At 48.0% G+C, this 24,479-nt stretch overlaps 1 protein-coding gene across 2 annotated transcripts in view; it reads left to right on the top strand.

Moving 5' to 3' along the window:
- The window catches only part of LOC147447253 (2-oxoglutarate (2OG) and Fe(II)-dependent oxygenase superfamily protein), a 149,488-nt gene that overhangs the window by 61,537 nt on the left and 63,472 nt on the right, over positions 1-24,479 (top strand). For both annotated transcript variants that reach the window (XM_086523102.1, XM_086523101.1), the window contains exons 6-7: positions 9,424-9,496; positions 10,574-10,635. In XM_086523102.1, coding sequence (XP_086379228.1) covers positions 9,424-9,496; positions 10,574-10,635 — 135 coding nt within the window. The remainder of the gene's footprint in view (positions 1-9,423; positions 9,497-10,573; positions 10,636-24,479) is intronic.

Here is a 24,479-nt window from a genome sequence, read left to right as displayed (position 1 = left end):
TGGTGCATAAACTGACGTACTTTGGGGAAAGTAGCAAATAGCAATGTAAAGATAACTGCCTGTCTCTGCTCTCAATTTCACCCACATGTACCTAGCTTGCTCATCCCTGTGGGCTATATGTATCAATGGCTGCAGCTCCTCCCTGAATAACACTGCCACTCCTCCTGAGCCCCGCCCTCTGTACTCTGATCGTGTCTCGTTTCTGTAGGCTGTCTCCCATCTATATCCACTAATGTGAGGCATAGATTGCCCCGGGGCCTGATGTGTCTCAGAGTAGAAGACGATGTCTCTTCCCGTAAAACTATCCTCAAAAGCACCCACATCAAGCCGCATAGATCCATTACAATTCTAGGTGGCAACTTTGAATGTGGTCCCATAGGTCTCGCACCATCGTGGAGCGCCGCTCTACAAGCACCACCCGACCATCTTTGTAGAAGGCCGTCTTTCCCTTCTCCCTTGCCGCTTGAATGTCTGGCATTGCTTCTTCAAGAAGTCCTTTGCCTCCATGGAGGGGAAACGGATGATTAAAGCTCTCCCTTCTGAAGTCTCTCCATTGCCTTGTGTCTTCTTCCCTACTCTTCATGCCTTTATATGAGTAGCCTCACTACCCATCATGCGAAGAAGTTCTTCGACTTCCCCTTCCACATCATCTCGGTCTTATAGACCGGTTACTCTTATATGCAAGGCTCTAGTTTTCCTTCGCTGCTCTTCTTCTAGAGTCATGTTGATGATTGTAGGAGTGGCGACGGATGTGGTTTCTTTCCCTTTCCCTTTCTTAGCGACTTCTATCCATTTGTCGGCCTCATCCGCCTTCTTCTGCGTCTTCGTGATCACATCCATCCACGAAGACGTCTTTACCACCTTTTGTTTCTCCTCCTCTGTGATCATCCGTACGTGCTCCTTGATGACCTTGATCTCGTCTATCACCGAGGGCTGAAATTCCCCTTCTTTCAGTCTACTGCTTACTCTATCCGCAAGCTCTAGCTTGAGGGCTGTGACCTCTTCTCTAAGTGCTTGTGAATTCGGCTTAAATGCTTGTAGCTTTGCGTGCAAGTCCTCTTTCTCCTTTTGCCATTGCGCGCCTTCATTGAGAAAAATTTGAAGAAGGTTAGCCTTCTCTTTCCACCATCCCTCCGTCTCTGCTTTCCATTCTTTCATCTCCCTTTCCATTTGTGTTATCTGCTTGTTTGTAAGCACAAAGGTTGCCCTTGTATGGGGCTTACATACTGGCGAAATGATCATGGCCTCCACTGGGGAAGTGCTCATGGCCTCCATTGGCGATGCGGGTATAGCTCAATGCTCTGGCTCCGACTCCGGCAGAGTCCATGCGGAGAGGGCACACTAAAAACCAATCGAAAGACAAGGATAGGCGAGCGCGGGTATATCCTCAGCTCGGCAAGCCCACCACGGCTTACAATACAAAATGGTGAGAGATCGGAGCACGCTAGCTCACCCAACTACTGGCATACAAAGATGTGAGTTTGTGGCCCACTCTAGGAATCAGCACAACCTCCAAAACAGGTCGACGCTTTGGCTGGGCAGAGTCCAGGCGGAGAAAACAAAATACCACAACCCGATGCGGGTGTATACATCAACTCAGCCCACTGCGGGGGTTAGCAACTGAAGCAGCTCAAATGAAGGCCTTGCGCCCGCTATCCTGTGATGAATCCGTGTGACCTTCCAAACATAAACATGCGCAGTCCCCTGGATTGGTGGAGCTTACGATAAAATGCCAACCCCGCAGGGTACACAGCATATACCACAGCCAAAAGCCAATAACGCAGCCCCCAGCAGGGTCGGCTACCTGCTCTGTACCTGTAGTGGCAGAGAAATGCATGCGGTCCCCCCCCCCCCCCCCGAACAGGGTCAGCTCGCGGCTCAGACAAGCCCATGTTGGGCGCTGGCTCAATCTACGCGCAGCCCCCTCTGTGGAAGAAGCTCGCACCCTGAGCGTGCCAATGTGACCTGCGCGAGCCCATCAACTTCATTCCTGACCAGCGTGAGCTGCTGTCACCTGCGTGTCAACTCACCTCAGCGCGCGAACTCTTCTCTGAAGCAAAACCTGCAAGTTACTGCAAAGAGAGAGAGAGAGAGAGAGAGAGAGAGAGAGAGAGAGAGAGAGAGAGAGAAATGAAATGAAATGAAATGTTATATTAACGTCTTCAAAAGGACAAAATGACCTATGAGACCAATCAGTTACAAAATAGTGAATCTAATACCATGTCTGGGTACAAAAGAACTAGAAAAGAACTAGAAGTGGAACAAAATACTACTACTACTACTACTACAATCTAAAACTACGTGGGTGTAGCAGCTGATACAATAGGTACCCGGTAAACTGGATGTAACAGTGTGTGAAACAAAGATGGAAGAAATGGTGAGGATCCATCCTCATCTGCACTCTGGATGTCGAGAGAGTATGGCTCGAATCTTCTGTTGTAGTCTCCGTCGATGCTGTGTAGCTCCTCTCCTCAGTCGCGGTCGTCTGTATCTCTGTAGCTCCAATGCTCGGTCGATGAGAGTGCCAGTAGTGGTCGAATGAGTGTGGGACGAGCTCTGCAGTGGTGGCTGCTCCTCTGGCTGTCCCATATCTAGTGAAAAGAAATCTGTAATGTGTCTCTGGGACTGCCTCTCTCTAGCTCTCCCCAGTAAAGTGTCTCTATACCTGTGTAACTCAAGTAGATATAGTCCAAGACATCTCTGATCCTCATAACTCATGACCCTAGATAGAGGACCAAAACCCTCTCTGAATAAGCAGTGGAAACGCCCCCGTATCTCATAGAACACTGTGCAATGACATATGTAGTGCAACTCTGTCTCTGGCTCTCTCTGGCATAATCGGCATATCCTGCTGTCTGCTGGTATCCCTTTGAATCTACCGGTCTCAATCTCGAGCTGATGTGAGGATGTGCGTATCTGACCAATGGCACAACGCAAACCATGAGACATATGTGTGTCCATGTAGCTGGGTCGAATCACAAACCCATCTCCTGTGAGGTGGAGAAGATGCTCTCTATAGAAAGCCATCTTCGTGCTCAACTCCTGAGGCGGCTCTATCCATGTCCTCCTGGTGTCGAGCTGGATCAGGTCCTGACGAATGAGTCTAGTGATCTCCACCCGTGTAAGAGACAGCGAGGGTGCCTGAAGAGAATACTGGAAAGGGGGCAACCTGTCCATGGTGAAGCCATGCGTCTGAAACCATGAAGTCATCTGTGCATACCAGCATGAAGTGTCCCCCTGTAGAGCTAACTGTCTGGAAGACTCAAGGGCCAATCTAGCATATCTGTCTCTAGTAGTATCCCATAGGCTGTGCACAAAGGACACTGATCTGGTAAGCACCTCAATCTCCATGGGGGGGGCAGCTAGCTCTGCTCGAATGATCGCGTGAGGTACGGAGGCCTTGGCTCTAATCAATCGGGAGATCATAGATACCAAGGGCCTCTCCATACGTCTCCAACCATCCTGGCCTACAGAAGGTCCCCATACCTGTACCCCATACATCATAGCTGAGGCTACTAAAGTATCAAAGAGCCATAACTTTGTCCGAGGTTCCTGGAACTGAACCTGCGAACACATCCTCTCCAAGCCTCCCAAGGCCGCATAAGCTCTGGTTAGTCTAGTCTTTGCTGCTCTCCCCAAAGAAAACCTCGGCCCAGTGAAGACTATCCCAAGGTAAGTGTATGCATCTGTATACTCCACAATCTCTTGACCATACGTGAGAGAGAGAGAGAGAGAGAGAGAGAGAGAGAGAGAGAGAGAGAGAGAGAGAGATATGAAATGAAATGAAATGTTATGTTAACGTCTTCAAAAGGCCAAGAGTGACCTATGAGACCAGAAAGTTACAATGTGGTGGATCTGATACAAAGTCAGAGTAACAAGATGACAAAATGACAAAAAGAAAAAACACAGTACTATGGAATCCTTAGCTGCTAGGTGTGAACTAAGCAGCTAAACAGCTAGCTGGGATAGCTAGATCACAGGAGATCGAGCATCAGTCGCTCGCGGATCTCATCAATCTCCTCCATGGTCAGTAGTGTGACCGGGCGTCGTGCATGTCGAGCCAAAGTGATCCGAATCCTGTGATGCAGCCTCTGTCGATGCTGTGTAGTCCTCCGCAGTCGTGGGCGTCTGGATCTCCCCAACTCAGTCGCTCGGTCAATCAGTGCGCCTCTGGTGTGAGGCGACGAGCTCTGCTTTGGTAGTAACTCCTCTGGGTGTCCAGTGGCAGCTCTAAAGAAGTCTGTGATCAATCTCTGAGACTGGCTAGCCTCTCCTCTCATCAGGCTCTCTCTGTGTCTGCGCAACTCGAGCGAAAACAAACCCAGGCATCTCTGATCCTCGTACCGCATGACTCTAGAGAATGGTCCAAAGTCCTCTCTGAAGAAGCATTGGAAGCGGCCTTGTATCTCGTAGTAGACGGGGCAGTGGCATGTGTAGTGAAACTCTGTCTCAGGCTCGAGGTCACACAGGAGGCATGTCCTGGCCTCTGCTGGTACTTCGCTGTATCTCCCAGTCTCTATCCGTAGCTGGTGTGAGGATGTGCGTATCTGGCCATTTGCACATCGTATCCCATGAGACAAGTGGGTGTCCATGTATCTGGGCCTCGTCACAAAACCATCCTCCGTAAGCTGGAGGAGATGCTCTCTGTAGAAAGCCATCTTCGTGCCCAGCTCTTGCGCTGGCTGTATCCATGTCCTCTTGGTGTCTAGCTGAGTCAAGTCCTGGCGAATGAGCCTGGTGATCTCAGACTGTGTGAGAGTCAGAGAGGGCGCATCCAGTGAGTACTCGAAGGGAAGCAATCTGTCTATGCTGAACCCATGTGCCTGAAACCATGATGTCATCTCCCCATACCAGCATGTTGTATCTCCCTGCATGGCTAACTGTCGAGAGGACTCAAGCGCAAGGCATGCATATCTGTCTCTGAGAAGTTCCCACATGCGGTGTATGAAGGAGACAGATCTGGTGAGCGCCTCAACTACTAGTGGGGGGGCAGCTAGCTCTGCTCGTACAATAGCACGTGGTACTGAAGCCTTGGCTCTAATGAGCCTCGAGATCATACAGACCAGAGGCTTCTCCATGTCCCCCCATCCATCACTGTGGCATGTCCTCCCGTGATGATCTAGTGAAGGTCCCCAAATCTCAGCTCCGTAAAGCAATGCAGAAGCCACCAAAGTGTCAAAGAGCCAGAGCTTCGTCCGAGGCTCCTGAAACTGAACGTGTGAACACATCCTTTCCAATCTACCTAATGCTGCATGGGCTCTGGTCAATCTAGTTTCTGCTACCCTCCTCAATGAAAATGCTGGCTCACTGAATACCACTCCAAGGTAAGTGTAGGCATCTGTATACTCCACCTTCTGCTGGCCGTGTGTGAATGTTGGCGCTGACCTCCTGATCCACTGTGGGGTGGTATTAAATACCATGACCTTGGTTTTACCAAGGTTGACGGACAAACGACTTTCCTGGGAAAACCTACGGAAAGCATCCAGGTGACGTTGCATCCCCTCCGGAGAGTCGGAGATCAACACAATATCATCAGCATATAACAAAAGTGGAATCCATGTCCCTGCCAGCTGTGCACCTCTATCCCCATCTCTCTCAATGTAGTCAGAAACCTCATCCACATACATACCAAATAGAGTAGGAGAGAGCGGGCAGCCTTGCTTCACCCCAATAGTGGAGTAAACCGGTGTGGATAGACCCTCTGGGTTGTGTACATGCCCTACTACTGACCTGTATAATGCCATGACCCCCCAAATGAGCTCAGTGGGTACTCCCATGTGCTGTAATCTGTGCATCAATCTAGCTCTGGGCATTGTGTCAAATGCTTTGCGGAAATCCACAAAGCTACAATAGATCCTTCTCCCACGCGATCTGCCCTCCTCAATGATGGTTTTGAGTGTCAAGATATGGTCAAGAGTAGAAAAACCTATCCTGAAACCTGCCTGCCCGGCTGCGCATATCCCCTCCCTCTCTGCCCATCTACTCAGCTGCTGCTCAAGAATAGATGCGTACAACCGTGCCAATGTGTGTCCAATCATGATAGTGCGATAATTCCGAGGCTCCATAGGGTCTCCCGCCTTGAAGATAGGTAGAATAGTAGATAGGCTCCAAGTATCAGGCAAGGCCTCACACATGGCACGGTTAAACATAACTGCTAGAAGCTCGGCTAGTAAATCTCTGGCATGCGTGAAATGCTCAGCCACTAAGCCATCATGATCATATGCTCTCCCAGTCCTCATCCTGTCAATAGCCTTCCTCACCATCTCAACGGTGAAAAAAGCACATGTGTGGGCATGGATCGGGGGGTCAGGAAGGGGGGGGCTGCTGAGGAACTGTGTACAGAGATGATGCATACTGGCCCCAGGCCTCTGTAGAAGTGATGGCAAGGGGGGTGGAGTGCTCATGAAAGAGCCGCCATGCCTCACGTGAGTCCTGACTCAAGAATAGCTGGTATAGAGCCTGTTCTAGGCGAGCCAAAAATGCCCTCTTCTTCCGCCGCACTAGGCGCCGGAAGTCAATTTGTGACTGTCTGTGAGTGATGTCCCCCAAAAGCACCTCTCTCTGAAGTCTAGCTCTAGTGTCCCGGCATTCCTCATCATACCAGTTGTTCTGGGGCATGCTCCCCGAACAGCGTCTCTGCTCAGGTTGGGTATGTGGGTATGCCTCTGTTGCTGCCTCATGTAGTGTCTGTGTCAGTATAGTAGTAAGCTCCTCCAGAGGTCGCCTTGGCTTCTCTGTGCACAAGCGTTTGTAGATCCCATCTATGTATACAGAATCCGTCGCCCGCGTGAAGGTGTAGCGAGTAGGGGCTGTTGCCCGTAGCCTGTGTGCCACACTAAACTGAAAAGAGATGGTCAACGAGCATGGTCCACTGCCACACCAACAGGTCTGGGTCCAACCGTGAGATCCTAGATACTGGAGATGAGGTCGGCTGTGCCATGACATAATCCACTGTGCTGGCTCCATGTGTGTGTGGAAAGCATGTAAAACCTCCCGCAGCAGGAAATCTATGTAGTCCATTCAAGATGGCCAATCCATGTGCAGTCCCCATGTCCATCAAGTGTCATCCTTACTCAGTGTGTTCTCCATCTTGTGATAGTCTGGATAGTCCCGTCTCTGCAGCATCCAACTCTCTCAGCATCTCCTGTGAAGTATCATAAAATACTGTCTGATGATGGGCAGTCCTAGCATTGAAATCCCCTAGAATGATGATGTCACCATCTCTAGAGAACTCCCATATGTCATCATCCAGAATAGAGAAGGGGGATTGTCCTCTGGGTGGTGCATAAACTGACGTACTTTGGGGAAAGTAGCAAATAGCAATGTAAAGATAACTGCCTGTCTCTGCTCTCAATCTCACCCACATGTACCTAGCTTGCTCATCCCTGCAGGCTATATGTATCAATGGCTGCAACTCCTCCCTAAATAACACTGCCACACCTCTTGAGTCCCGCCCTGTGTGCTCTGATCGTGTCTCTTGTCTATAGGCTGTCTCCCATCTATATCCACTAATGTGAGGCATAGATTGCCCCGGGGCCTGATGTGTCTCAGGGTAGAAGACGATGTCTCTTCCCGTAAAACTATCCTCAAAAGCACCCACATCAAGGCGCATAGATCCATTACAATTCCAGGTGGCAACTTTGAGTGTGGTCCCATAGCTCTCGCACCGTCATGTGGAGCGCCGCTCTACAATCACCACCCGGCCATCTCTGTAGAAGGCTGTCTTTCCCTTCTCCCTTGCCGCTTGAATCTCTGGCATTACCTCCCTCATATGCCCAAGCTCTATGAGAGTGAGGTCATCTCCAAGGAATATGCCCATTTTCTATAGTGTAGGGTGCTTCTTCAAGAAATCCTTCTTTGCCTCCATGGACGGGAAACGGATGATTAAAGCTCTCCCTTTTGAAGTCTCTTCATTGCCTTGTCTTCTTCCCTACTCTCCATGCCTTTGTATGAGTAGCCTCACTACCCATCATGCGAAGAAGTTCTTCGACTTCCCCTTCCACATCATCTCGGTCTTATAGACCGGTTACTCTTATATGCAAGGCTCTAGTTTTCCTTCGCTGCTCTTCTTCTAGAGTCATGTTGATGATTGTAGGAGTGGGTACGGATGTGGTTTCTTTCCCTTTCCCTTTCTTAGCGACTTCTATCCATTTGTCGGCCTCATCCGCCTTCTTCTGCGTCTTCGTGATCACATCCATCCACGAAGATGTCTTTACCACCTACTGTTTCTCCTCCTCTGTGATCATCCGTACCTGCTCCTTGATGACCTTGATCTCCTCTATCACCGAGGGCTGGAATTCCCCTTCTTCCAATCCACTGTTTACTCTATCCGCAAGCTCTTGCTTGAGGGCTGTGACCTCTTCTCTAAGTGCTTGTGAATCCGTCTTAAGTGCTTGTAGCTTTGCGTGCAATTCCTCTTTCTCCTTTTGCCATTGCGCGCCTTCATTGAGGAACATTTGAAGAAGGTTGGCCTTCTCTTTCCACCATCCCTCCATCTCTGCTTTCCATTCTTTCATCTCCCTTTCCATTTGTGTTATTCGCTTGTTTGTGAACACAAATGTTGCCTTCGTATGGGGCTTACATATAGGCGAAACGTTCGTGGCTTCCATTGGCAAAACGCTCATGGCCTCCATTATAGCTCAACGCTTTGGCTCGGATGAGTCCAGGCGGAGAAATAATAACCACAGCCCGAATGCGGGTATACGCACTACCACAGCCCACTGCGGGACACTCAGTCTGCCCTGCCAAATATCCAGAGGCTCAACCCCATTTTTGTTTATTCACGATACCTGCACCCTGTGAATATATTTGTTGTCCTCAATTATGCATACATAATATAGCTGAAAATCTGTCTGTCTGCTGAGCAATTCTGGAAATTCTATGCCTTTTGAGAAGATTGCAGAAAAAGTAACAGTAACTGACGGGCTGTGTAGAGGGCTTCGTGGCAATAACCAGCAAACGTAGAAAACAGGTGAAGTGCTGCCCTGGGTGAAAGAACAGTCGCTGCAGCAAAATGCAGTTTCGCGCGCTGAGGCACCTGCTGTTGCTGCTGTACCTGCACGCCCCCCTACTGTTGCACCTGCCCGCCCCCCTGCTGCTGTGCCTGCGTGCCATCCTGCAGTTGCACCTGCTGCTTCTACACGCCCCCCTGCTGCTGCGCCTGCAGTTGCACGTGCGCGAGCCCGTCAGCTGGGGGAGAGAGCGCCTTGCATTTGCTCCTGCGCGAGCCCGTCAGCTGAGAGAGAGAGAGAGAGAGAGAGAGAGAGAGAGAGAGAGAGAGAGAGAGAGAGAGAGAGAGAGAGAGAGAGAGAGAGAGAGAGAGAGAGAGAGAGAGAGAGAGGGTTTTACACAGGGATTGTATTGTTCTTTGCACGTTTATGTACGACTGGATTAAAATTAAATGTTAACACTATTAAACTTCAGATGTGCTAAAAGGGTCTTTCTACGCAAATCCACTTGTAGACATACCAACATTGGACGAGGAGCCCTTACAAAGGTCTTTATTGCACCTTATTCTTTTATTTTGTGACAGACTGTTGGTGGTTGAATGCAAATACTCACAAATTCTTAGAGATTTTGCCAATATTCTTTGCTTATTGTTAATGCTTTGTATTTGTGTTTGGTAAGACGGTGTTTTTTTTTTTTGTATTAGTGATCTTGATTGCTATACAGAGTCGTTCTAAAGGTGCTCGACATGGATTGAAGCCTCATTCAATTTTAAAGGGTGTCTGAGGTTTGTTGATCAGGGTGCCATTTCACGTGCTTAGAATTAAAGAGAGAATGAGAGGGATATAGGGGACTGTTTTGGCCCAGAATGATGTTAAACAAGTCCTATAAGGAAACGGAATTGGTGATGTTGACGATGCCATTCAAAAGAAAGAATGCAGGAATCTTAACAAAACCATTGCATACCACTTTGCCAATTGTGTTGCTTATGCTGAAGATTCCATCTTTTTGTCAGTGGTATCTGTGCACATTATTTTTTGAAAGTTTATGAAAAGCTTTGCCTTTCTGTGCAATGTTGATGATTCTAATAAGCCCAAGATTTTTATTAGAGGTGGATTCGTTTAGCCCGTAAACCACCATACAATGCATGGAGAATGATGTCTAATTTGTGGAGCATATTGGACTTTGTGTGTTCCAGTTCATATACATAAGTACATATGATAACGATGTCTTACATAGTTGCTTTAATCTTGATGAAGCTCTTCAATGAACTATTAAGTTGAGAGTTTTATGAAGAGGTAGCTTCTTACCAAAGGACTTCAACCTGATGAGCTCTCTCCTGAATTGACAAAAGAAGGTTTTAAGCACTATCCAGTAGTTTATGACAACATAGATAAATTCTGATAGGAGCTCTTGAATCACCTTTGAGTTTTGTAAAGGTTGACTTAACCAAAGGACTTCAACCTGATGAGCTCTCTCCTGAATTGACAAAAGAAGGTTTTAAGCACTATCCAGTAGTTTATGACAACATAGATAAATTCTGATAGAAGCTCTTGAATCACCTTTGAGTTTTGTAAAGGTTGACTTAACATTAAACAACAAGATTCAGGATTTTTTTCTCTTGCAGGTACCCTTCTTTTTGTCGTCCAAACAAATGGCCCAAAAAGGATCTTCCAGAGCTTGAACAAGGTCAGTATCATAAAAAACACATGGTTTTTGTACTCATTCATCTTCATATGGAAAGGAACCCCATGTGAAGCCAGTCTTTGTTTCTCATGCTTCAATCATGACATCTTCAATCCCTTCTTGTTGCATAAACTTAAGTATGATTGGTTCCAATTCATCGATGAGTAGCCGAAAGAGTCGTTGAAAATGGGCATCCTTGCTTGACATCAGTAGTGCTTGTGAAAAATTCTGAAATTCCCTCTCCCAAACACACACAACATATCACGTTCTTGTAAACACTGTTGGAATTAGGGTTGCAGAGAAACACACACAGCTTGGAGAAGACGAAGGAAGCTCAAGGCACACAATAGAGAGTGTGTTACTTAGTGCGCAATGGAAAGATAGATAGCCCTAGAGTGATGGGCGTATATACAATGCACGGGGGAAAAAACCTCCTAAAGAGGGAAAAAATGCCCCGGCGGTCCTAGTGTGTTCACACACATCACTACCACATGTATATGGTAACAAATCCCCCCTGGAGTGATGCGGTGAACGAGAGCTGGCACATGAGTAAAGGGAAGTGCCATGCCCTGAGGACAGGATCAGTCCACAAAGGGGAGTAAGCCCAAAGCTTTGCGGAAAGCTTCAAGCTTCTCACGAGACAATGCCTTTGTGAAAAGATCTGCAAGGTTGTCCTGTGTTGGCACATAAGCCAAGCTGATCTCTCCTGCTGAGAGCCTCTCCCTGACATAGTGGTAATGCACCTCAATGTGCTTTGTGCGAGCATGAAAAACTGGGTTCCTCGCAACTGCCAATGCGCTCTGACTGTCAGTGTAGATAGTGTTGGCAGTGTCCTGTCCAACACCCAAGTCAGCCATAAGGCGTCTGAGCCATACACACTCAACCGTAGCTGTGAAGACTGCCCTGTACTCAGCCTCACAACTCGAAGTGGCCACAGTAGGTTGCTTCTTGCTCAACCATGATATACATGAACTGCCAAGCATGAAACAAAAACCACTTGTGGACACTCGCGTGTCAAAACAACCAGCCCAATCTGAGTCCGAAAAAGCATGTAAGTCTGGCGGCAATGATCCCCCCTTGGGATAAAACAAGCCAAGATGTAAAGTGCCACTAAGGTAGCGGAAAATCCTCTTGACAGCCTGCCAATGCTTAGACCCTGGGCTATGCATAAATCTGCTGACCTGCGAGACTGCAAACTGAATATCTGGCCTCGTGTTGCATACATAAATGAGGCAGCCAATAGCAGTTTGGTAAAGAGTGACATCAGCAGGATCGCCAGCATCATGTAGACTCAACTTCAAACCTGTTTCCATGGGAGTGGCAATAGGTTTGCAATCCTCAAGTCCAAACTTACATAGCAATGTCTCTATGTAACTTTTCTGACACAAGGCAATACCACCATCACACTGCTTAAACTGTATACCCAAGTAATGATGCAACAGCCCCAAATCTTTCATCTTGAAAGTAGCATTCAAATCAGCCTTAAATTCAGCAATATGTCTCTCATTTGGTCCAGTGATCAGCAAATCATCAACATAAAGAACCACAATGAGAAATACATCATCCTCACGCTTTACATACAATGTGCTTTCTGTTGGACTGTTACGAAAGCCTCGTTTAACCAAATGAGTGTCAGCTTTCTCATACCAAGCACGAGGAGATTGCTTCAACCCATACAAAGCCTTCTTACATTTGCACACTTTGTCCTCTTGTCCTTTTATGACAAAACCGCGAGGCTGCGTTACATAAACTTCCTCAAATATGTCACCATTCAAGAAAGCAGTAACAATGTCTGATTGATGTACATCCCAACCAAAATGAGCTGCCAATGCACATAGAAAACGCACAGTAGTCATACGACAAGTGGGAGCAAAAGTCTCTTCATAATCTATGCCTTTTTGTTGTGCATAACCCTTTGCAACAAGTCGAGCCTTATGGCGATCGATCTCACCATCCGGCTTGCGTTTCAACTTGTAAACCCACTTCGTACCAATGGCCTTTTTGCCAGGAGGCAAATCACATAAAGTCCATGTGTCATTCTCTATAAGTGCATCATATTCTGATTTCATGGCAGCAATCCAATTTTCTGAATTTTGTGCTTCATCAAAAGACAGAGGCTCCTCAACATCATGTAAACTAGACACAGCCAAAGCATAACAATCTGATGCATAAGATGCATGGCGAGAGCCTGAACGAGTACGACTAGATAAAGGTGCATCCAATTTACTGTCACGCAAAGTGTGCACCAGCCATTTTGGCATACCTCTAGCCTGCTCATTTTCAGCCCTTTCCTCATCAAGTACATCATGTACATCTGCATCAGTAATAGGCTGTTCTAAAACTTTTTCAGAAACCCCCATAGGCTGTACATTTGCCTCATTGGAACTTACATTCGTATTTCCACCACTGAAAAGAGGCAACAAAGTGTCATAAATGTCCTGTGAGCTTACATTACTGTCTCTAGTACATGACAGCAAGGGTTGAACAGAATCTTCCACAAACACTACATCTCGTGAAACCAAAATACGTTTTGTTTGCGGATGATACAACCTGTAACCTTTGCTTTCAGCACTATAACCAACAAAAATACATTTGACAGCCTTATCATCCAATTTTCTGCGCTGCACTTGTGGCACCAAAGCATATGCCAAACAACCAAAAACACGCATGTGCTCAATAGAAGGTTTTCTATCATGCCATGCTTCATATGGAGTAATAGACTGCAAAGCTTTCGTAGGACACCTGTTAAGTACATAAGTGGCACACATGATGGCCTCAATCCAAAAAGAATGCGGCAAAGCTTGACTTTTGACCATACATCGTGCCATTTCCGTTAGTGACCTGTTTTTCCTCTCAGCAACACCATTTTGCTGAGGTGTATAAGGCACTGTACATTGGTGTTTTATCCCACGACTAGCCAGAAATGCATTAAATTCATGAGACATATACTCCCCCCCTCGATCGGAACGGAGGGTGCCCATAGTACATTTTGAGACATTTTCAGCCATAGCCAAAAATTGTTTGAAGCACATAAAAACTTCGGACTTCGCTTTAAGCGGAAATACCCACGCATGCCTGGAGTAATCATCAATGAAAGTCACGAAGTACAGGTAATTGCCCAAGGACGGAGTTTGCATGGGCCCACAAACGTCACTATGCACAAGCTGCAACCTGCATGTGGCCCTAACTGAACCATCCTTTGGAAACTTAGAACGCTGCATTTTACCCAGAATACAGCCTTCACAAACATGTTTGATAGGTGCTTCAAGAGGCGGCAAAGAAGCAACCATATCAGATTTCTGCAAACGAGGCAAACTGGCAAAATTCAGATGACCAAAACGTGCATGCCAAAGTTTTGCATCTGAAATAGCCCTTGAATCTGCAACAGCATTTGCAAAATTTTGTCCACACTTGTCATACAAAGTGAGCTTATACAGCCCACGGCACAAAAGGCCAGATGCAACAATTTCATCACCAAAACTGAGATCATGAACTGTACATCTTTCATCCACAAATTTGACTACAAGTCCAAGTCTAGCAAGTGCGGATACAGACAAGAGATTCTTCTTGATCCCAGGTACATAAAGTGCATCAACAAGTGTGAAGGAACTGCCATTAGCAGCAGTGAGCACAATCTTTCCAACTCCCTGAACTGGATAAGAGGCGTTGTTGGCACAAGTGACTGAATTCCCATGAGGGACAGACTCGAGAGAGGTAAACAATTCACGATGTGAGGTAATGTGCTTTGTAGCACCACTGTCGAAATACCACACATGTGAATCTGCAGCAACTGACAAGCATGCATCATGGACAGCAGGATTGTAAGTGCACTCTGCACTAAAAGCCCATTCTGCATCAACATCAGCATCACAATCTCCTTTCACAGAAGACTCAACAATGGCTGCATTTGTAGTGGAACTAGCATTTGCAATGGAACCACCCTCTTTCTTCTTAGCCTCTTTGGCCTTCAACTTAGGACACGACTTGATCAAGTGATCATTGGCTTTACAATAATGGCAACGCATCTTCTTTTTGCCCTTATCACCAGAATTGCCAGACGAAGTGCTGCCAGCAGAAGCATTAGGAACAGAATTTTTGCCACTCGCAGCAGAACCATAAGAAGTGGCTGCATTACTGTTACCACCCTTTCTTTGAGAAGCAATAAAAGCCTGTTCAACTGCACGCTGCCTAGTCCTGTTTTTTCTAGAAAGTGACTCTTGCAACAGCAATGTGCATAATGCATCAAACTTGACAACTTCAGGATTTCCTTGGGTCATCAGTCTCCAAGTACTAGCAAAAGTCTGGTAGGAATCTGGTAAGGCATCAAGAACAGTCTGCACAAGGGAACTGTCAGAAATGACTTCACCTGCAGAAATGAGTTGCTCATTGATATCCTTGACACTAGCAAGGAAAGTGTCCATATCATCTTCCTCATGCATAATCTTCGACTCTAGCTCTTTACGCAGCAAAGCAATTTTAGCCTCATTGCGGCTTGCATAAAGACCTGCTAGAATATCCCAAGCCTGTTTTGCAGATTTTGCTGAACGGATGTGAGGAATAATGGTGCGCTTCACAGACAACGCAATCAATGCATGAGCCTGCGCATCCTTAACATCCCAACGAGCTTGTTCTGCTGTAGGCAAAACAACTCTAACAGCTGCAATCCTTGCAGCAAGACCTGCAACATCCTCAACATCGCCTACATCTTCAGAACCAGGACGTACATCAATGCCCTGCGAACGCTCGCCAAAGCTCACTGAAATCGGAGAAAGTGAGCAGGCGTGTGCTGGAGCAGCTGGCGACTAAGCCCGGGAGGACGTGACCTGCTCTGATACCAATTGTTGGAATTAGGGTTGCAGAGAAACACACACAGCTTGGAGAAGACGAAGGAAGCTCAAGGCACACAATAGAGAGTGTGTTACTTAGTGCGCAATGGAAAGATAGATAGCCCTAGAGTGATGGGCGTATATACAATGCACGGGGGAAAAAACCTCCTAAAGAGGGAAAAAATGCCCCGGCGGTCCTAGTGTGTTCACACACATCACTACCACATGTATATGGTAACAAACACAAGGACTTGTATGCATATATTCAATTGGTGGGCACTTGGAGTTCCTCCATACGTCTCCAAATATTCTTTCGGAAAACCATATCAAAAGCTTTCTTGAAGTGCATAAGCAACAATAAAATCCTTTACTTTTCAACTGGCATTCGTCCATGAGAACTCGAAGTGACAAGGTGATCAATGGTGCTATGATGTTTTTGGAAATCCACTTGTCCATATGCACATTTTTTCAACCCATTTGCTCATCTTCATTACCATGACACATCCAAACAACTTTTCCATAAGAAAACCAAAGGTTATAGTCCGGTAATTGTTTACATTGTTGACATCTCTCCCTTTATGTAAAGGTTTGATCCAGTTTGTACTCCAATCACGAGGCATGCTATGTTGTAGTGCAGGGTACACATGTTATGTATCGAGCTATGTGTTTCCTTGTTTGCTTATTTAGCATTTTTGGCTTGATACGTTGAAGAATTCTTGCCTTGCCAATTTTCAAAGCCCTCCGCATACATCTAGGAAGGAGTACATGAAAGAGAACCACGACACGGCATCTAAGTCAAATTTGGTTGCTGATATAGATTCTTGCAATGCATATACATGTCCATAAGATTCAAATCACTGAAACTCTCAACACGCTTAGCCCTTTATGTTTTTTGGAAATTTACCACATGCTTGTGCCTTCTCTTGTCAATTGACTTCCCACCTTCTCTTTTCTTGAATAAGTGCTTTGTATATGTCTTCTTTGTCTTTGTTTGCATTTAAACTCATGAAGTCTTTTGTCCTTCTTTACATTTTGTATCAAACCATTTCTTCTTTGAGTTACTTTTATTGATGCCTTTGCAAGACGTGCTTCATGGCAAAGCATTCCTCCGCACAAGAGCATATGATTCGCTTGAAAACTTCCTACTTTCATTCTAATGTTCAATCATTTAGAAGCTTTGTCTTTTGTGACATTTACTCAACCATATCAATCTACATAGGTACCCACTTGAAGTTTATGCACAAAAGCTGAGAGAGAAATGAACTGTTATGTTAATGTTTTCAAAAGGCCAAAAATCACCTATGAGATCAAAAGGTAGATTCATGTGTGACTCTAGTATACTGTCTGGCGAACATAAGGGTAAAAATAAATGTGTGTGTGTGTGTGTGTGTGTGTGTGTGAGAGAGAGAGAGAGAGAGAGAGAGAGAGAGAGAGAGAGAGAGAGAAAGAAAGAAAGAAAGATTTTTAACGTCTATGTCAGGCCGAAATCGGCGTATGAGACAAATCAAATGTACATGGTGTGTATGTCATCCGTCTATCGGAAAGACAAATGAAACAAAACTGATACAAAACTGAACTGAATGTAGGTAGTGGAGTATCTGAGGAGGGATGGAGCTCTATCTCTAGGGGTATATGCATGTCTATATGCTCAAGGTAGTACAATCATGAGAATGCATCAAGCTATCTAGCTCCATCCTGTACTAATGGGGGGATGTAAGATGTGGTACATGGGCGGGTCTGGTGCCAAGGCTACCCGGATGAAAGCTGTCGGGTCGGCCCTCATCTGAGCCACTCGCTCCTCAGTGGCACGGCACTCCCGGGCTCGGATCTCCTCGATCTGTCGGCGGTGGGAGCTCACGCCCCTGTAGCGTGTGACTCGTGGTCGTCGTCTAGCTCGGCTCACCTCCGCCTGTGGGAGTGTCACTCCCCTCTGAGTGTCTGGTGGGGGAGGGGCGGAAATCCTCTGAAAGAAGTCTGTGAGCTGCGACTGTCTCCCCTCTGTCTGTGTAGCTGTGTGTGGCTGTAGTAGTGTGTCCTGATGGCTTTGTATCTCTAGTAAGAAACGTCTGAGCTGTCTCTGATCTCGAGAGTCCATGATCTCTCGGAGAGTGGGCTGTCCTCTGAATAAGGCCTCGTACCTGCCTCTGATCTCAGTGTATGCTCTGCATCTACATACAAAGTGCTCCTCACTCTTCACCTCCTCTGTGCAGGCTCTGCAGACTCGCTCCTCCCTGGGAACACCAGTATGTCTCCCGATCTCAATCTCTAACCTGTGTGAAGCCACTCTCAGCTGACCAATCGCCACCCGTGAGCTATGTGGCATATATGTGTCCATGTAGCGTGGTCTCTGTATGAACCCCCCCAGACAATATGGTGAGAAACTGGTCTCTGTAATCTAACATCCTTGTCCCCAAGCCAGGTGACTCCCAGACTCTCCTAGTGTATAGCTGCCACAGATCCTGTCTCAATACCAAGTTCCTCTCACTGCGAGAGAGGTGAACATATGGTGAGTGGGGGTCGTACTGGAATGGTGGTAGGCTTTCCATGTCAAGACCGTGTCCCTCAAACCATGCTCTGACCTGTGAGTACCATGCTCTCTCATGCCCACTCTCTGATAGCTGTATAGCTGCCTCAAATGCTCTACGAGTAAGTCTGTCAGGAGGTAGCTCTCTCATTCTCTGGATGAAGCAGACTGTCTGGAATAGTGCCTCTACAACCATAGGTGGTGTGCTGAGCTCGGCTCGAATAATGTCATGTGGCACTGTCTTCTTACTGCGGAGCAAGCGTGAGATCATACATACCTGTGGCCTCTCAAGCTGTGTCCACTGGTTAGCTGTCAATCCTGGTGCCCATACTGCCGCCGAGTACATCAAGGCTGGGGTGACTAAGGTGTCGAAAAGCCACCCCTTCGTACGGGGCTCCTGAAAGTGTGCCTGGTGGCATCTCCGCTCTAGCATGGCCAGAGCTGCATATCCTTGGGTGAGCCTGTCAGCAGCAGCCTGCCTCATAGTGAAGGGTCCTGGTAGGTTGGTGAATGTGATGCCAAGGTAGACATAGGAGGTGACTACATCAACCTGTCCTCCTGCTGCTGTGAAGGTGGCAGCGCTCCTCACTGCACTGGATGTGTGAAAGATCATAACCTTGGTTTTGCCAAGGTTCATAGTCAACCCCCTGTGTGTGCTGAATTCGTCCAAGGCCTCAAGATGGCGTTGCAAGCCCTCGGGTGACTCTGAAATCAACACAATATCATCAGCATATAACATGATGTGGACCGGAGTACCTGCCAAGTCGCTCCCCTCTCCTCTTGCTCGCAGTATGTAGTCGGAGATCTTGTCGATGTAGAGCCCAAAGAGTGTCGGGGAGAGTGGGCATCCTTGCTTAACACCAATGGTGCTAGCAATGGTCTCTGAAAAACCGCCTGGGCAACGAACTCGACCCGTCACCCTCTCGTAGAGAGCATATATGGCCCAAATCATCTCTGTTGGTACCCCAATGCTGTGAAGGCGCTGGAAGAGTCTCTCGCGTGGGACTGTGTCAAAGGCCTTGCGGAAATCCACAAAGCAGCAGTAAAGCCTCTTCTTCCGCGCCTTTGCTCCATCAATGAGGCAGCGCAGAACGAAGATGTGATCAGTGGTGGAGAAAGCTCGTCTGAAACCTGCCTGGCCTGGAGCTCGTAAACCCTCGATCTCTGCGTAGCAGCTGAGCTGTGCCTCAAGTACTGCTCCATATAGCTTGGCCATCGTGTGGCCAATCATGATAGTCCTGTAGTTCCCTGGGTCCAGGGTGTCGCCAGATTTGTGGATAGGCACTATGGTGTGCTGTGTCCACTCCTCTGGGAAGCCCTCCCCTATAGCCCGGTTGAAGACATGTGCAATCAACGGGGCTATAGTGGAGGCCGCATAAATGATGTGCTCACTCTGTAATCCAGTATGGTCAGCTGATCGTCTGTGCTGCATGCGGCGTATGGCCCTCTCTACCATCTCTGCTGTAAAGAAGGAGGAGCACGTGGGGCGTGGCTCGTGTGGCTGTGGGATAGGAGGCTGCCCTGGCACCTCATAAAGTCGCTCTGCATAATCATGCCATATCTGTGGATCCTCAATAGCTGTAGTCGGACGTGGCTCGCGCAGGGTGCGCCATGCCGTCGCGCTATCCATGCTCATGAATAGGCGGTATAGCTCAAGCTCCTGTGCCTCTTCGAATGCTCGCCGCTTTTGGCGTGTCAGCGTCTTCATATGCCGTCTGGCCTCTCTCTCTCTGTGATCTCTCCTAAGGCTCGCCGTGCACGGAGGCGTCGGTATAGCTCTCTGCACTCATCATCATACCAGCGGTTCTGAGGCATAGTCCCGGGGGGGGGGGGGGGGGTGCGTCCTGTGTGAGTGGTGTGTGGAAAAGAGCTAATAGCTGAAGTGTGGAGAACGGAAGAGATATGTGATGGGAGAACTGAGAGTGGTGTGGATGGGTGGAGGAGGTATAGGCCATGCTCGACCTCGGCCGAGTAAAGAGAGGCTAGCTCATGTGTGAAATGGATGGTGGTGTGTGGAGTGTGTGCTGTGGAGTTGTGTGGGATGGTATCTCCGGTGATGGAGAAAGAGAGGTATGTGTGGTCGGCTCCGATGGGTATGGGTGGAATGGTGAAGGATGTGATAAGGTGTGTAGCCTCCCTGGGTCCCAGAATATAGTCGACTGTACTCCCCCCTCCCTCTGCAACTCCATGTGGCATACAAGTTAGGCCCCCTGAGGTGGGCCACTGGACCATCCCCGTTATAAATAACGAGACGGTGCTGGGAGCCACGTCGAAGTAGATGTCGTCCGTAGGCTGTGACTGGAGCTCTGTCTGCTGTATCTCTCATAGTAGCCTCCTCATCTAGAGTGTGTAGTGCCTCTGGGTCCTCGTGGTCATATGCCTCACACTGCTCACTGCGCGTACGAGCATTGAAGTCTCCCATAAGGAAGACTTCACCCAGTGTGGAGTACTCCATAATCTCCTCCGTGAGGCATGCGTACGGTGACTCCTGCTCAATAGGGGCGAATCTGGAGCCTGTGGGAGCAAAGTAGCAAAGGGCAATGTAGACGATCCTGTCTCGTGAGAGCTCGAGGCGAATCCACATGTAGCGGGCCTGTGGGTCCCGGGCAACAATCTGTAGTCTGCTGTGAAGCCCCTGTCTAAAGAGTATGGCCACTCCTCCTGAGCCGCGAGTGGTGTGCTGGCGCATACATCCCCGATGTAGAGACTCCCACTGGAATCCATGTATCCGTGGTAACCCTCTCTCTGGGCTCTCGTGTGTCTCTGTAAGTAGAATGATGTCTCGACCTCTCATCACCTCCTCAAGTCTCTCTGGGTGTGTCCATAGGTCTCCATTGCAATTCCAAACCGTGACATGAATCTCCTCGTGTGTCCCACAGGCCGCGAGTCCCTATGCGATGGTCTTGCCATCAATGATAACCCTACCATCTCGATATACTGCCTTCTTCCCTTCTTTGCGGGCTTGGTGGACTCTAGGCATGCACACGCGACAGTGATCTTGTTGCATCTTTGTGAGGTCATCATCAAGATAAATCGGGGGGCCTTCTAGCCCTCTCAAGATGACCCTCTTTCGGAGGAAAGAAGTTCGAGACTCCTCGGAGGCGAATTGGAGGATGAGAGCTCTCTTCTTTGGATCTTTGCCGGCTCTCCAAACTTTGGAGAAAGGGATCTCTTCTTCCTTGTATCCCACTTTCTTGCATAAAGCTTTCCCATCGCTCTCGGGTGTAGACCCTTCTTCTTCTTTGATGCCGGTCACTCGCACATTGAGACGGCGAGCTTGTCGCATCTTCTCCTCCTCGATGGTTGTGTGTACGATGAGTACCTCATCTTTTTGGGCTTCCTCTCTTGCTACCTTCTTGATGTTCTTTTTGACCACTTCGACCCATCCTTCTTTGGTGGCCTCTAATTTGTCCTCAATGCTTGCGGTGAGGGCTTTGGTGATCTCCTCCTTGAGGGCTTCCTTAGCCTCCTCTTTAATCTCTCCTTCCTCGGGGGTGAGGGATGTGATGGAAGCATGAAGGAGATCGATTTGTGCCTTCATCTCTTCTTGCTCTTTCCTCCATCTCTCCCTCTCCTTCTCGTTCTCCCGTTCCCTTCTCTCCTTCTCCTCTTTGAGATTTTGGATTTCCGCTCTCATGTCCTCCTCCTCTTCGTTCCATAGCTTGATGAAGGTGGCTTTCTCCTCCTCCCATATCTCTCTCTCCATCCGCCATTCTTTCATGTCCTCCAATTGTGCAAGCCTCTTGTTCGTGAGCATGAAGGTTGTCTTCATTGTCGATGTCGGCGTCTTGATGATGGGGGAAGACATGGTTGTCTTCGTAACTACCCTCTCTTCATATTGTGAAGAAGAGGGGAGAAGGGGAAGAGAGGGAGTACGTGTGTGTATGCGTGTATGTGTGTAGTGTGTGTGTGGGTATGTATCCGTGTGTGTGTGTGTGTGTGTGTGTTTGTGTGTGTGTGAGAGAGAGAGAGAGAGAGAGAGAGAGAGAGAGAGAGAGAGAGAGAGAGAGAGAGAGAGAGAGAGAGAGAGAGAGAGAGAGAGAGAGAGAGAGAGAGAGAGATTGGGGGCAGCGGGCCTGGTGCACTTGGTAATGCTGCAACAGTGAGGCAGCGGCAAGTGCTACAGCCTTGGCAGCGTGCAGTCGCAACAGGTCAGCCACAACGGGTTCAGCAGCAGCAGCAGTGGCGCGCGCAGGGGGTGAAACAGCTGCGTGATGGGGCGCGCGCAAGGGCTGCGTGAGAGGGAGGGAGGGGCTGCGAGAGAGAGAGAGAGAGAGAGAGAGAGAGAGAGAGAGAGAGAGAGAGAGAGAGAGAGAGAGAGAGAGAGAGAGAGAGAGAGATAATGAAATGAAATGTTATATTAATGTCTTCAAAAGGCCAAAGTGACCTATGAGACCAGAGAGTTACAATGTGGTGGATCTCATACAAAGTGAGTAACAAAATAAAAATACTGTGGTGGATTCTAAGCTGCTAGATGTGAGCTAAGCAGCTAGCTGGGCTTGTGTAGGATATGAGTAGGGGATAGGGGGTGAAGTGAATGGGGGGCTAGAACAACACAGTGTGGGTGTATCCTCAGAAAGAGCTAAATCACAGGAGATGCAACATCGGTCGCTAGCGGATTTCATCAATCTTCTCCATAGTCTGCAATCGGATCGAGCGTCGTGCATGCCGGGCCAAAGTGATCTGAATCCTTTGATGCAGCCTCCGTCGATGCTGTGTAGTCCTCCACAGTCGTGGGCGTCTGGATCTCCCTAGCTCGGGTGCTCGGTCGATCAGCGTGCCTTTGGTGCGAGGAGAATGTGCGCTCTACTGTGGTAGTAGCTCCTCCGGATGTCCAGTGTCTTCTCTAAAGAAGTCTGTGATCCTTCTCTGAGATTGGCTAGCCTCTCCTCTCATTAGGCTCTCTCTGTGTCTGCACAGCTCGAGCAAAAACAATCCTAGGCATCTCTGGTCCTCGTACTCCATGACTCTAGAGAGTGGTCCAAAGGCCTATCTGAATAGGCAGTGGAAGCAGCCTCGTACCTCATAGTAGACTAGGTAGTGGCATGTGTAGTGCAACTTTGTCTCAGGCTTCATGTGACACAGGGGGCATGTCCTGGCCTCTGTTGGTACTCCGCTGTATATCCGAGTCTCGACCCGAAGCTAGTGTGAAGATGTGCGTATCTGGCTAATAGCACATCGTATCCCATTAGAAAAGTGGGTGTCCATGTATCTGGGTTTCGTCATTCGTAAGTTGGAGAAGATGCTCTCTATAGAAAGCCATCTTCGTGCCCAGCTCCTATGCCGGCTGTATCAATGTCCTCCTTGTGTCTAGTTGAGTCAGCTCTTGGCTAATGAGCCTGGTGATCTCGGACTGTGTAATAGTCAGAGAGGGTGCATCAAATGAGTACTGGAAGGGGGGCAATATGTCCGTGCTGAACCCATGAACCTGAAACCATGATGTCATCTCCCCATACCACCATGTTGTATCTCCCTGCATAGCTAACTGTCGAGAGGACTCAAGTGCTAGGCGGGCATATCTGTCTTTGGGGAGGTCCCACAAGCGGTGTATAAAGCAGACTGATCTGGTAAGCGACTCAACCGCACTAGTGGGGGGCCGGCTAGCTCTACTCGAATAATGTCATGTGGTACTGAATCCTTGGCTTTAATAAGGCGCGAGATCAGAGACTAGAGGCCCCCATATCTGAACTCCAGAGAGCAATGCAAAAGCCACCAGAGTGTCAAAAAGCGAGAGCTTCGTCCGAGGCTTGTGAAACTGAATTTGTAACACATCCTCTCTGATCCACCCAATGCTACATATGCTCTGGTCAGTCTAGTCTCTGCTCCTCTGCTCAATGAAAATGTTGATCCACTAAAGGCCACCCCAAGGTAGGTGTAAGCATCTGTATACTCCACTATCTCATGGCCGTATGTGAATGCAGGTGCTAATCTCCTGGTCCACTGTGGGGTGGTGTTAAACAACATAACCTTGGTTTTACCAAGGTTGACAGACAAACCACAGTCGTGGGCAAACCTATGCAAAGCATCCAAATGACGTTGCATCCCCTCCGAAGAGTCAGAGATCAACACAATATCATCAACATATAACAATAGTGGAATCCATGTCTCTGCCAGCTGCGGACCTCTATCACCCTCTTTCACAATACACATACCAAATAGAGTAGGAGAAAGCGGGCAGCCCTGCTTCACCCCAATAGTGGAGTGAACTAATGTGGATAACCCCTCTAGAGTGTATACATGCCACATTACTGACCTGTATAATGCCATGATCCCCCAAATCATCTCTGTCGGTACTCCCATATCCTGTAGTCTGCACATCAATCTAGCTTTGGGCATTGTGTCAAATGATTTGCGGAAGTCCACAAAGATACAATAGATCCATCTCCCATGTGATTTGCCCTCCTCAATAATGGCCCTAAGTGTCAGAATGTGGTCAAGAGTAGAAAAACCTCTCTTGAAGCTTGCATATACCCTCCCTCTTTGCCCATCTACTCAGA

This window comes from Adiantum capillus-veneris, chromosome 11 (assembly GCF_014529385.1).
Source record: "Adiantum capillus-veneris isolate H3 chromosome 11, ASM1452938v2, whole genome shotgun sequence".
Classification (NCBI taxonomy): Eukaryota; Viridiplantae; Streptophyta; class Polypodiopsida; order Polypodiales; family Pteridaceae; genus Adiantum; species Adiantum capillus-veneris.
Note: the sequence above shows the minus strand (reverse complement) of the source record. Positions and strands in the feature narration are given on the sequence as shown.